General features: G+C 44.4%; 1 protein-coding gene across 6 annotated transcripts in view; it reads right to left on the reverse strand.

Annotated features, from left to right (window-relative positions):
• The window catches only part of AUTS2 (activator of transcription and developmental regulator AUTS2), an 809,823-nt gene that overhangs the window by 19,957 nt on the left and 775,258 nt on the right, over nucleotides 1-14,608 (reverse strand). For 2 of the 6 annotated variants that reach the window (XM_054166168.1, XM_054166173.1), the window contains 5 exons: nucleotides 8,906-9,383; nucleotides 7,006-7,259; nucleotides 5,888-6,129; nucleotides 5,413-5,457; nucleotides 880-975 (listed from right to left, as the gene is read on the reverse strand). In XM_054166168.1, coding sequence (XP_054022143.1) covers nucleotides 880-975; nucleotides 5,413-5,457; nucleotides 5,888-6,129; nucleotides 7,006-7,259; nucleotides 8,906-9,383 — 1,115 coding nt within the window. The remainder of the gene's footprint in view (nucleotides 1-879; nucleotides 976-5,412; nucleotides 5,458-5,887; nucleotides 6,130-7,005; nucleotides 7,260-8,905; nucleotides 9,384-14,608) is intronic. The other 4 variants (XM_054166169.1, XM_054166170.1, XM_054166172.1 and 1 more) reach the window with 4 other exon arrangements.

Consider the following 14,608-nt stretch of genomic DNA (forward strand, 5'->3'; position numbering starts at 1 on the left):
GTGATTTTTAAATGCATGTAGACATATCGGAAGCTAATAAGGAAGAATTTATTTCTCACAGAATCACAGAATGATATGGCTTAGAAAAGACCTTTAAGATCATCAGGTCCAACCATTCTCTAACTCCACATTTGGTGCTAAACCATGTCCCTCAGCATCACATCTCTGTCTTTTAAAATACTTCTAGGGATAGGGGATTCAAGCACCTCCCTGAGCAACCTGTTCCAGTGGTTGAGAACACTTTCAGGGAAAGAGTTTCTTCTAATGCCCAACCTAAACTTCCCCTGGTGCAACTTGAGGGCATTTCCTCTCACCCTATCAATTGTTGCTAGGGAGAAGAGACCAACACCCACCTTGCTACAACTTCCTTTCAGGGAGTTGTAGAAAGAAGCAAGATCTCCCCTCAGCCTCCAGACTAAATAATCCCAAGACCTGGAAAAAGCCAATTGTCCTGTGTGGAATTAGGCTGTATCTCAGATCTCAAGTGGTCCAGAACCTTAAGTACCATAAAGGGGCCTATAAGAAAGCTGGTGAGGGACTTTTTATGGTGTCAGGTAATGATAGGACTAGGGGGAATGGGAAAAAAATAGACACATGGGTAGATTCAGATAGGATGTTAGGGAGAAGTTCTTCCCCATGAGGGTGGTGAGACACTGGAACAGGTTGCCCAGGGAGGTGGTAGAAGCCTCATTCCTGGAGGTTTTTACGGCCAGGCTGGATGGCTCTAAGCAACCTGCTCTAGTGTGAGGTGTCCCTGCCTGTGGCAGGGGGTTGGAACTAGATGACCCTTCCAACCCTAACAATTCTATGATTCTAAAGCACATGCTAAACCTTAACCTAACCTGGCTCACCACACCAGTGTACTGTTGTATTTCTTACCTTGGGTTGAAAAGCTCCTTGTAGCGAGCCAAAGGGGCCAGTTGGAGGAATCATGGGAGGAATACCTGATACAGCTGGAGGATAGGAGTGAAACAGCTGTAAGAGAGAGAAGAACATAAATACAAGTGCACGTCAAAACAAAGACAGGAAGCTGAACAAGACAGAGAAAGCATTCCCACATAGTACTAGGGAAATGGTACATGGAGAAAACTGAGAAGCATTGAAGAAGTGATCTTGTTGCAACAATGTTAGTTAGAGCAGTCAATGGAATGTTCACAAATGTCATGACGTTTAGAGCTTAAAAGCAGTTCCAAAATCACAAAGCAGCAACCTCTCCTCTGGATTAGGCCATCATAGCATCAGAGAGATTTTCTCCCATCTATTCACTTTCCACTTGGATAGAAGTTTGAAACGGCTACAGTTTGCCAACCATTTCTAGAGAAAAAGCAGAACACTGAGCCAAGTCAGACTCAGAAAACTAGTGTTTAAATGTATATATATACACATATAAAAAAGCCTTATGAGTTCTAGGATATTGTATCATTAAAACTCCATTAGTACCTTAGGTCTGTAATAGTGTCTGTAGGAAATGAGGAAAATACACACAGCTCTTACTTCATTAGCCTGTCTGAGAGGATATCCTGCCACATCTAATATTAGCAGAGAGTCAATCTGATTTGTTAGGAATTATTATTTAAACAAAACATTGAGGCAGAACCTCCCCAAAAACTCAGAGCACTGCTTTTATAAAGACAGGCTACTAAGCATATATAAAAAGAAATCCACATCTCCACTGACCTCACCAATCCAAATGTATCTGTTCTAAGAGAATTCAGGGGATAAAAAAAAACCAAACAAACCAACAGCTTCAAAGTGTTCCTGTACTAATGCAGACAAACACAGGGAAACAAGCAAGTAAACCATAGCCTCCAAATCTTATCCCTCTCTGTGCTCTGGCTATGAGTCTTTTACTTCTGCTGCAACACAGTCACCTGGCTCAATTCCATGGAAAATGCTGAGATTACACACAAAACTGCTTTCTGGTAGGAGGCAAGGGTTCAAAGCATCACACTCCAACTACTTTCCTCACTGTGAACCCTCAGAGTCTAACAGGGGATGGCTGCTAGCTCCCCTGTTGTTGCCACCCAAAAACCTAACAGGGTTATCTGGCTGATACAAATTCACCTCTGAACACAGCTGATCAAACTCAATCTACTGTATGCTACTTTTAAGGTCAAAATCAATGAGTTAATGGCCAACTGAACAGAAGCAGGACTGGGCAAAAGTGAAAGACTGGACATGCAGAGCGGGCACAAACACTGAGAAGATCAATCACATCCCAGAGGAAATCAGTCTCACACAGTTTTGATGGATTTTTTCATGCCAGGCATATGTATGTGCTCTTCTTAATTAGTTTTCCTTCCACTAGCTTATCTTGCAAGGCCATTTCATATCACATTTATTGAAAGCTGAGAAAATATTTCAGTATTTTAGAGGTATCCACTTTTTGTCTCTGTTCAGAAGTACAGAATCAAGTCTCCTTTCATAACACATTTTTATTGTTGTTTTTAGTTCTATTTAATTTGGATATGCTCCATTCAATGATGCAGAAATCATTTCAGATTAGTTGATACTGAACTGTAGGCATTTGAGAAATCATTAGGAGAAGCATGTTCTCATTTACAGTAACTTTTAATGAGTAAAATGTGTTTTAAATCCCCCAGTGGCTTCTGCATTTAGTTCTGTGTGTAATGGACTAATTCCAAATGATGGAAGGAGACGTAATTTCAGAGCATATTCTTCTATTTGCTATTCTATTCTATTCATGTTCTATTGTCTCTGACTAATAATAAGGAAAGCTTTCTTTAGAGTTTTATAACAACTGGCAAGTTAATTAATTGTGACCTTTCCTCAAGGTCAAAATTATTAATAAAAGATAAATATTGTCTCTCTCCAGGATCTCTTTGCATCTTTGTTAAATTCCTCCAGCTTTCAAAATAATTCTTTCACAGTCAGTGGTTCCTTTTTCTCCCTTTTTTTTGTGCCGCATTTTCCCCTTCTTGCTTTCTCCAGGGAACAAAGCAGTACTCACAGCTCTCCTGGGGCCAAGTGTAACACTGAACTGGATCCAGCTTTAGCTGGGGGTAAAAGTAATGCCTCACCGAGCTACATGCAGCAAGGCCCTCCCTCAAAGAAATGATTGCAAAATCAAAGATGTCAAGAAAGAAAACTGGTTTAAATCTCTACATGAGCTTTGTCTCCTATTCTAAAGTAGATTGATTTCAAGGAAACAGACCTTGTTCTCCTGCAAAGCTTGCAAGCTTTAAAAACATGGCCAGCTTTTATTATTTTATTTCATTTTTATTTTTTTTTCAGATATCTGAATTCTTGGTAGGGATCCATAAGGGAAATTCATGTCACCTGGAACAGGTCTGTGGAAGGGTCACAGTTTCATAATGTTTCACAGAAACTTAAAATGCTTTGGGTAGGAAGGGACCTTTAAAGGCCATCTAGTCCAAGCCCCCTACAGTCATCAGGGACATCTGCAACTGCAGCAGGTTGCTCAGAGCCCTACCAACCTGACCTGGAATGGTTCCAGGGATGGGCCATTTATCATCTCCCAGGCCAGCGTCCCTCCACCCTCAGTGTAAAAAAAATTTCTCCTTCTCTGTAGTCTAAATCTCATCTTTTCCAGTTGAAACCATCACTCCCTGTCCTGTCACAACAGGCCCTGCTCAGAATACTGTATTTCTACAATAGGGAAAGCCTTGCCAGCTATGTGCTTAAGCCAGCAAAGATCTGCTTTTTGATACTGCAGCTGCTCAGGAAACTGCTGCAAGCAGTTCCTCTGGTACCTCCAGAAGCTGTAGTCACAGTAGAAGAGATTACTGAAACACCTTGGCTAGCATGGCCTTGCTGCAGTTTAAGAAAAATTGCTAATCCAATGGGATTTGTAGCCATCACGTTGATCTCCTGGTATTAGCTCACTAAATATCCAACAGACACAGCAGTGCTCGTTTTGCAACTGCTCCACAAGGACAAACCTTTCCTGAAGGAAGGGCAGGGGAGGCACAATGAACCAGAGCTCCGCTGGTGGAGCTGCGCCAAGTCCAACAGCTAGCTAGCTGAGAACAACGCGAAGCCTTCCCTCACTTTAAAGGGGGTAACACCACGACCCCCACAGCTCGGGTTAACTGCCAGATTTGTAAGAGATTATGTCACTGCATTTGACAAGCATATAGAGCTGGAGACTTCTGCAGTGTTTCCTGTATTACATGTTGACTTCTGTGCTTTATTTGTCTAAAATTCATTTACCTATTTCCCAGTTCCGTGTTCTTGCTTGAATCAACAAGCCAGGGGGGATGATAATCTATCTTTTGACTCCACGTAAAGCTCAGCAAATACCAGTGCACTTTCACAAACAATGATGCAAATGAGCAGCATTACCCTTTGGAGTCGAAGTGATTATCGCAGGCTTAAATGTTTGCCTAATACTCCTGGAGCTCTGATCCTGCAAACACACTCGTACAGTTCCAGTTACTCAAATGAGGTGTCAGAAATTAATAGGCCCAGTCACATGGACTGCAGGCAGGAGCTGTTAGCAGGAACTGTGTTTCATGGGTACAGCAGGAAGCATCACACCATCATCTTAAACCAGTTTTTTTTGCCCAGTTCCACTTCTAAGCAAAATCAACACATAAAGCCAAGTGCTTTGCCAATTTCTGAGTGCTGATGCAGTACTCCTTCTCTCATCAAAATATCACTGTATTGGATTGAGAAATTCTTGTCAGATTCAACCCAGAACCTGCCTGTGTCGATACAATGAAGGAAACACAACCCAGATGCCGGCAGCAAATGAATCAGTAGATTCAAAGCCTTAAGAGCAGAAGCTTTGCCATTCACTGGAATATTAAAAATCAGTTCATCTCACTAAATCACATTTTTGGTAGCTCTCAGGTAAACACAGCTAGTGCATAGCTGGATTCACACTGCTGTCATCAGACAGCTTTCAAAACATAACAAGCCCAGTGGATCAGATGTGCCTTTGAAATTGGAAGAGTAAGACAAGTTTTCAGGTTTTATAAACCAAAATATGATATATTAGGGGAACTATTAGATTACCTATCCCTGAAGGCTCTGGTATGATAGTTTGTCATTTCATTTCAAGTTTCTCGGGAAAAAATGTCAGTCTAAGGGTTTGTGGCACCACTGAAACACAGTGATGAAATTACTGCTCTTCCTTGCTTCATGTAACAGTCAGCTCTTCTGTCTCATCTTTTTCACATCAACTCTGTCTCCAAATGGTGTATGAGCAAGAGATTTTTTGATTGGAAAAGCTGATACTGCATCTTTATCAGAAACAAGCACCATGAATGCAAGCCTTGAAAAAGCCAAAGCAACCAAGGACGATAATGGTAAATCCTGGAGTGATGATTAGGGAGAGATTCGACACTGTGCCATTGATTGAGTGGTGATCCCAACCCACCACAGAAAAGCAGTTAAGTCAGTTTTAGAGAGAGCAATAAAACTCACACTGTGACGGTAGAAGGGGTCAACTTTTGTAGGGTATTTGTCAAACTGCAAAGGGATCAAAGCACAAACTAGTTACTTTAGATTTCCTTGCTTGAGTTCTGTTGGTAACACAGAAAACTACTTCTCTATTATTTTGCAACCAACAGAGAGGAGAAATTATGCAGAACTTTAGTTTGCAATGAACCACTTTGGGGTTTTTCTTTCTTCAAGGTAAAACAAAGCCTTTACGAGACAGCAAAAGGGAGGAGCACCAGAGTGCTCCAAGCATTGGGAAGTGTCCCTCCAGCCAGCAGCCTCATCCCTCAGCCCCTGTGCTGCCACCTGAACCTATCACACGTGTGACAGCCACAAGGAAGGGACAGCCCTTCCTCTCCTACTCAACCACACCTGGGCAGCAGAAAACTCCTTCCCCACAACCTGGCAAATGCTTAAAGGTTTGTAATAAAGAATAGAGTTGTGCTCTACTTATCCTCACATTTCTGCCTGGGGTACGCACCATGGGCGGTGCTGGCGTCGGCATGATGGCAGTGGGTGGGATGGCGTGAGGGAAAGGCGTGAAGGTGTGCTGGTGTGTGTGTTGGTGTGTGTGCTGGTGCTGGTGCTGATGCTGGTGGAACTCGGTCCTCAGGTAGGGCGGAGGACCCAGGGAGGCCCCGCGATCTGCGCTCTGCGAGGCCAGAAATCGCGTGTTTAGTTCCTGACGGAGAAGATCTTGTTCTGAAAGACAAACAGCAAAACAACTCTCCATGAGTTCAGGAACTTTCTGGGATCTTGTGCCACTTGGTTTTTTGCTGGCTATGGAGGCAAAGCTGTATTTAAAACTTCCCAGTGATAAATCACAACACTGCGTAGGGGAAGAAAACTGCCTCGGATCTTCCCCAAAGGCCTCAGAGACAGAACAAAAATCCCCATTTCCCTACTCTTCATTTCCCCCTCTCTCCCCTGTCTTCACTACAGCATTCCTCTGAGCATTAACCCAAAGGTTTTCCCTACATTTGTATGCATATAGACAGTGAGGAGGTAGGGGCAAGCTGGAGTGAGAACAAACACTGAGTGGCTGCTGCTAATATGAATACCCTGCTGTGTGTGGAGGGGTACTTCAGTGCTGATAATCTGTATTTTCTTCCCTCAGTTCCCTCTCAGTAACCTGGGAGGAACAGACACTTCCCATCCCTGGAAGCCTGGAAGAGCACAGTTTTCTCCACTGGTAAGTATCCCTGCATCCCACCCCCCTGAGGCATAAAATCATACATGTCCACAAGCCCAGGACTGCAATGCTGAGCAGACCTCAACTGCAGCTAAGACTTTGCTAAGGCGGTTATGGGCACATTATGAACCTTAGGTGTTGTTACTATGGGAAGGAAAAAACAGACATGGAAAACCCACAACCTTCAAAAATACTCACTCCCAGGGCAGTAAGTCACTGGGTATTTCTAGCTGATTTTAGGCTTTGATATCACTCCAAATTATTCCACAATGAATCCAGTCTCTACCCAACGAACAGCCTTCACTGAATGGACCAGGCTAAATCTGGAGAATCACCTTCCTACCCTGCACTGGCCATGCTCAGGCCATACTCCATTTGTCTCTTACCTGAGTAGGTACTACCAGCTGGGTGTCCTGGAACCTGCAGTGTCCCTGACGTCAATGGAGGTGGAGGAGGCAAAGCCGTAGGAGGGGCAAACATATTGGGGTGATGTGGGTGTGCGGGGGGCTGGAGGGTGGGCGTGAAGGTATGCAGCGGGCTGTGGCTGGGTAAAGAGAGGGGGAATGGCGAGGCTGAGGGATGGTGAGATATGTGTGGAGGAGGGGCCTGAGTCTTGGCAGGAGTGCTGCTTCTGCTGCTGCTGTTAATGAAAAGAAAAGCAATTAAGCATTGCACAGAGGACAGAGAAGCTCCAAATGTACACATAATGCCACCAAGCTACGCATGGCTCACATTAAACCCATTGCTAATCTAAGTTATATGTTACAAATGCAAGTTACCATTCTAGCTTTCTATCAGTACCACTGTGACACTCCCTTCTCCCACCATCTGCTCTACACTTTCTAGTGTCTGTTACTTCCTGTGGTCTCTCTGCACCAAAACCTGAGACATATTCTCCCTCTACGTGGTTGATATTCTGTCCTCCGGTAACACGGGAATGACACACAAAGGAGTAATCAACCCTATGCATTCATTACTTAATTACCAGGTTCTTTCTGCATGACTGCTTCTGATTCATGTTTTCAGGCAAATGAAGCTCAAAATCAGTAATCACTGCATTAATAAAAGTTAATTTTCCTTTTTGCTATGACTTGGTAAGACGAAAGACTGCAAAAAGTGTGAAATGAAGTTGAGAAGGCAACAACAGCCATATGCTTACTCTACAGTTACTGTCTCTCTCTACCCCCACAATATAATAAGAAAAGTCAGCAAAGTAAATATTTGTGACTACATTGGTTGCAATTTTTCAGGTTCCTTTCCTACTAAGGAGTATCTCAAGTATGTTCACACAGTGCTTAATTCCACTTCAAGTTAACAACGTGCTTCTGCTGCAGTGACTTTTAGAGACATGAAATACATCAACTTGGTTAAAAATAAACCAAAGTCTTAAACACCTCCCAGTCTTTAGACAAACTGTGAGGGGACCATAATGCTACTCCACCAGGTGTTGAAGGGCACCTTCTGCCTGCTGGAAGCTCAGATTTGGGGAAAGGTGACCTTGTGCTGACAGCATTGGCTTAGAATTAGGGAAACCTGAGGCCCCTGACTCACAGAGACATCATGGGCTCCTGTGGACATGTTCACAGACTCACAGAAAGATTCCGGTTGGAAAAGATCCTTGGGATCACCAAGTCCAAACGATGTTGTTTACCATCCCTGTTCATCTTTGTTATCTCCCTATAAAAGGTGAGGTTTATCTCACTGTAGCCAAGTGCAGAGCAAACCACTGAAGTCTGCAAGGTGTCAGCAATACAGAAAAAATGAAAGCTTTAAAGTCATTGGTGCAAGACCATTTGTGCTAGGCTGTCAACAGGGCCAATAGCACTATGGCCTGGGTCTTGCTCTAGGGCATGTCAGTGGTTGAAGAAAGCAGAAGATGTTTACAGGGATGGGAGGGTAAAAAAAGTCAGTGTGCAAGAAGCAGCCCCATGTGCCAGAACTGGGAGTCTTCCCCAAGTCTATATCACTTAAAAATCACTCCAAAAATCCTGAGTACACAATGACAGGCAGGAAAAGTAAAAGCAAATTAACTAAGCGCTTGAGAACACCTCACAGTTACGGGAATGCCAGATCAGAAATAAAGTCATCCTGGCTCGTTTCAGGGAAGGAATTAAGGTTACTTGCACAAAGCCCCCTGTATTTCCCAGTGATGGGACAGGATGTGCTGTCACTTCTCTCCTTTAGCTAATTCATCTCCGCTTCCTCCAGGCATGGTAAAGCGTCACCAGCAGCCAGCGAGCCTGCATGGCACGCCGCTCCAGCACGCATGGGGCTCCCCTCACTTACCTCAAGCTGTTGAGGCTCAAGCTGCTGCTGTTATAGGCAGAGAGTGGCTGCGAGAGGCCCTGAGAGGCCGGGTGGGGCTGCACCGCAGGGAGGCTGGGATGCGCCGGCTGCACGGGTGACTGCGGCCGGGGCGGGTGCTGGACGGGCGGCGCCGGGGCCGGCGGGCGGCTGGCTTCTTCCGAGGCTGGGGGCAGCTGCGCGGCTTGCGGCGGGGGCGGCTGGGCAGGGGCCTCCGGCCGTGGGGCGAGCGCAGGGCTGGGGCAGGGCGCCTCGGGCTGCGGCTCCAACTGGGGCTGGGCCAAAGGCTGTGTCACCTGAGGACAAGGGTCTTTAGGCACCACAGGCTCAAGTATTGGGTCTTTACTGCTGTCCTGGCTCTTCTCTTGACTCCTTTCTAATCCTGATATTTTCGGGACAGCTGGGCCCCTAGCACCAGGGTCGTCATTTTCAGCTAGTGCGCTGACTCCTAACTCTTTATCTGCAACAACAAAAGAGAGATGGAACAGTTGAGTGTGTGACAAACCAGGCAAAACCAACCCAACCCCTGTGCCTGAGTCACACTCAAGGCAGTCTGTTTTTATCAAGGACCATGCCAAGGTGAAATCAAATTGAATCCAGCCCTTTCCAGCAGCACCCATAACCCACAAGTCCTACTCCTAATGCCTCTTCTCCTAATGCTGCTTCTCCTATGTTATCATGTGGAAAAATTTGTTGGTGTCTTCATTAATGTATTAAGAAACCCCAAACAAGCACACCAAAGTTGAGCTCAACGCAGTGATGCAAGTGCTTTGCAATTCCTCACCCAGACCTCCCCAAATATCCCCACTACTGCCTTTGGCAAAATACAAGAAGTGCTTTGCTTCTGTCTCTGTAGCACAATGTACATCAGCTCCTCCATGCTCGTCTCCTGGGTCTTCTCTGCTAGGGATTAGTTTCCCAGTTTCCCTGTACTACCATGATAGTATTTCATCAAGAAAAATTAGGCTTGCATAATAATTGCTTGACTCCCAGATTTGGGGCCATAAACCTGAGCTCATAAATCTGTGCATGCAGGTAATACCATCTGTATGTGTATTTCACAAAACCAGTCCCTAAATGACCACACAAAGCCCACTGAAATGATCTCCTGAATGCCACGAGCACACACAGGTACAATGAGAGGGAAAGACCTACACAGGAAGCCTGGCTCCACCAGGTTCTCTGCTTGGAGAACTGCTCGTTTCTTCGGCACATCCCTTTATCCCTAATTTCTGTTAGACATTTACTGTAATGTCTTTATTGCCTGGACTGCCAAATGAACAGAACAAAAAGCTTAAGGGAAGGAAAATATTTTTGCTTTGAGTTTTGTTTCAGTGACATTCATTTCAGACATGACTTCTCATATGAATGGCCAAAGAAGTCAAGGTGACAACTGATTAATTCTGAATATGTTCCCTTTAAAGACATGAGATTTGGACCACACACTCTGCATGTGACTGTGTGCATCTGTCTCTCATCTGATAAGCCTCCTCAAAATACACCAACTGGAAAAGAAAACAGGACATGGAGGGACTGGAGCATGTCCAGAGAAAGGTAATGAAGCTGGTGAAAGATCTGGAGAACAGGTCTGGTGAGGAGCAGCTGAGGGAACTGCATGTGTTTAACCTGGAGAAGATGAATCTGACAGGTGACCTCATTGCTATCTACAACTACCTGAAAGGAGGTTGGAATGAGGTGGGGGTTGTCTCTTCTCCCTAGTATGAAGTGGTACACCACTTCATGGTGGTGTTAGATTGACAGTCAGACTTGATGACAGTCAGACCGGATGATCCTTAGGGGACTTTTCCAACCAAAACAATTCCACAGTTCTATAATACAATAATACATGTTCAAAGAATTGGCAGCTACATTGTTCAAACCCTGAAGTAAAGAAGTGGAAATGAAGATGATGGAGGGTGTACTCTGCCGGCCCATAGCCCCGGCACACAGGTGTTTGCCAGCCTTTACATCCCTGGAGCTGCCAGAGACAGCCTGGCAGGAAAGTGTCACAAACATATCATCATTTGGGTTTGATTTCATGCACAGATGAAAAAAAAGGCCACATCAGGCTCCCTGTTAGTAAGTGTTTTAGAGGCTCCATGCAATGGTGACCTGCTTGGTTAAGTGAAGACCAGATTAACAGGACAGGAGTTGGGGAAAAAAACCTTTGGGGGGCAAAAGGGAGGTAAAGAGGAGGAGAAGAAAGAGCAGGGGAAAGGCATCAGGCTTATTTGCTAGGTATTTAAACCTACTTTAATCACTTCTGGAGTATGCAATCTCCAACAGGCACAGAGGCTCCTCTACAAAGTTGGATCAGGGGACTATAAGGGAAATGGTGGAACTCCAGAGGAAGAAAAATAATTACTCTGCTGTATGCCTAGGGTCTATCTCACTGCAATTAAACTGCAGGTTCTAAATAAAGGAAACTACATTTGCATTAATTCTTTGGATCAATCCTGTTTGATCAAACATGATTAAAAGTTAGCCAGAGTGTGATCACCACATGTTAAGGCAGGTCCCCAAGGAGGAAAGAAATAAGCAACAGCTTGTTCAGGAAGAGGTGGGTCTATGTTCCTAGTCCTTACAGGTGTAAGAGTTAGGAGATTCATTTAGTTTTTGACAGAAAGGCATAGTAATTAGGGCTTTGAGGGCTTAGCCTTGTCATTAGAAATTCCCTACCAGATGAATACAGTAGGTGGTCTGAAAATCCTGCTGAGGTGATGCTTCCAAACCTATGGGGAACACCCTGCACTCGGTGCATCCATTAAATCTTTTCCTTTGATATTTTTAGTGTCTCTCGTGTGTGTAACATTTATTCAGCACAGGTCTCTGCTGTGGAGCCTGTCCCTCATGCAGTCGTTCCTCCTCTGCTGGAGAAACAGGCTATGAATCCTAGTGTCTCCTGGGTATTTTTTGCTGCTGCTTACATCTTCATTACACAGCCCCTGAAGTACCATTCCTGTTAGCTTGCAGCTTAGGAGATGCTGTATTTAGTAAGCTAATGTTATTCCAAATGTCAAACACCGAACGTGTGTACAGCTTCTCCCTCTCTCTTACACCACTGCACCTGTGCTGTACCCCAGGATGGTGTCAATGTCCTGGAGTCTCTCTGACCCGACTGTGCTGGCACATGCCTTGATGATATGGAAAGCAGAATGAATTCTTCATCCCACAGTATCTGTTTAGGGAGTTCAAATCCCACATCAGTGACAAACACCACCAATTCTATGTTTCAGTATTTCTGGGCTATACAGATGACTCTTTTTCTTTGCATGTCTTTGCACATCACGTCATGTCTGAACACTGACCAACCAACTAACTCGGTGTAAAAGCTAAGGGGGGGGAGGGGGGGGAATCATTCACAGCACCATGACACAGACAACCCAACCATACAACTTCCTGAACTTGTTTACACAGCAGATGAATTCATCTCCAGCTACCAGCTGAGGAACCAAACAAGCCAACTTTGGGTTGATGGCAGCCTCCATACTCTCATCTGGGTAAAGTGAATTGCTGCATCAGTATCCAGAAGAGCAGGAACTTTGATGAACTCCTGTGCTGACACAGGCTTCCTTGTTCCCACTGCAATCAGCAGCATTCAGTCTTTTTACCAGAAACAGAATAAAGCCACAATTTGATGCTGTCTGGGGATTGAGGAGAATCACAGAATCACTATGGTTGGAAAAGACCTTCAACATCATCAAGTCCAACCATTATCTAGCTCTAATATGGCCACTACTACACCATATCCTTAAGCACTGTATCTAGACCGCTTTTAAATATATCCAATATTCAATATGGAGAGGAGAAAGTTCTTCACAGAGAGAGTTGTTAGCCATTGGAATGGCCTTCCCAGGGAGGTGGTGGAGTCACAGTCCCTGGAGGGGTTCAAGAGGGGATTGGACGTGGCACTTGGTGCCTTGGTTTAGTAGTCATGAGGTCTTGGGTGGCAGGCTGGACTTGATGATCTTTGAGGTCTTTTCCAACCTTGTTGATTCTATGACTAGGCGTCTCTTAAATTTAAATTCCCTATGCAGAGTGTCCCACACATGCAACTTCTATCACTTCCTTTCCTATCTTTGCCCTTCAATGCATCTTCAATCTCAAATTCCTGTTTTCCACTTAATACACAATCTGGAGGTGTCTCAAGGTGCAGGACTCAGTGCTCTTCAAGTAGCACAAGCACAGCCAGCAGATAGCTGGGTCTGTGTGGTTACTACTTGACTGGCACAGTAACACCAGAGTTACGGAGAAGGCCACTCTGGGAAGACCTGTAAGCAAGCCAAATGACTGCATGTGAGCTGGAGAGACTGTAGCTGGGAGTTTACATTATATTTCCAGTGGATGGCCAGAGGCAGCATGTTAAGAACATTACAGCCACAAGAGGAAGCCACAGGGCAAAACCCAGCTATTCTTCTGCAGACAAAAAAGGCCATGATGAAATTCTCCAGATCTGAATTTTGCAAATCCACCACTAAAGAACACTCTAATTTTCCCAGGTCAGGTGTTGTTTGCAGATAGGTTCACTGTGTTTGATTACACCAAAGACCAGAGATGATGCCAAGTGCTAGCACAGGGCATTTCATGACAAGAGCTGGGGCACCACCAGGTTGGACAGAGGTGTGAACTGGGCATCTCTGACCACACCTGGTGGTACTTGGGGAATGACATCTCCTTAGACAACGTCCTGCATAATGCTGTCAACATATAATAGCCAAATAGCTTTTCTAAATACAAAAGCATTCAAACCTCCATGCCTGGAACAGGTGAGTTTCATTTGGAAACTAGACTTTATCTTATCTTGTCACTCCTGCTTCTGTCCATGTTAAGATTCAGCCTCTCTATGTCTGGCCTGGGAACATTCAGGCATCTTAAGAGAGAAATTCAGAATCAGCACTGAATTTTCTGTTCTCTTGAGAGGGTTTTGGATGAAGCTCAAAGGCCTTGCTGCACAAGTAAGAGCACCGTGGGAGTTTCAGCATTTTGCAGCATTATCTTTGGGGGCTAACCATTCAGCCTCCCAAGGAAATATTTTACAGCATTCTTTAATTGAAAAAGAGCATTCCTTTTCTTTTACTACTCTGGTAAAGTTAAGTTAAGCACTCCTCTTGAAAATATTCTCTCTCCCTAAGTAAAATTTTTCTGCAAGCTTCTTATTGAAAGATAAAACAAAAATTATTAAAAATACAGATCTTTCAAAAAATAGAAACCCAATTTTCTTCAGTTTGGATGTGGGGAAGTGGGCAGTTGGTGCAAGCTGTCACAGCCGCTACAAACTGTCAGGGCTTCTCTGGAATGAAGAATGCAGAAAGCACAAACCCTGCTGCCCGCTGCCCCCGGGAAGTATACTTCAATACACATCTCACAAGCCTTGCAATAATTAATCAGATTTAAGACCTGATTGTACATTTCATATTGATTAGACACTGGTCAAGAAAACATTTGGATAAATAAAGGCAGATGACAGAAACTATTACTGCAAAGGATGGAGGAGGTGGTTGGGTACAACAGCCAACAAGTATCATAGAGGCCCTGGAGCAATTCATCTGTTGTACTGGATACACATAATTTGCTGAAACCCATTTCTCATTTTTAGCACACAGCTATCTTTCATCCTCATTTCCAAGGACACCAGCAAAGTCTTTGATTATGCAAATTGAAACCATGTGTTGAAAAGCGTGGTTG

The sequence above is a fragment of the Dryobates pubescens genome, chromosome 13, assembly GCF_014839835.1.
Source record: "Dryobates pubescens isolate bDryPub1 chromosome 13, bDryPub1.pri, whole genome shotgun sequence".
Lineage (NCBI taxonomy): Eukaryota > Metazoa > Chordata > Aves > Piciformes > Picidae > Dryobates > Dryobates pubescens.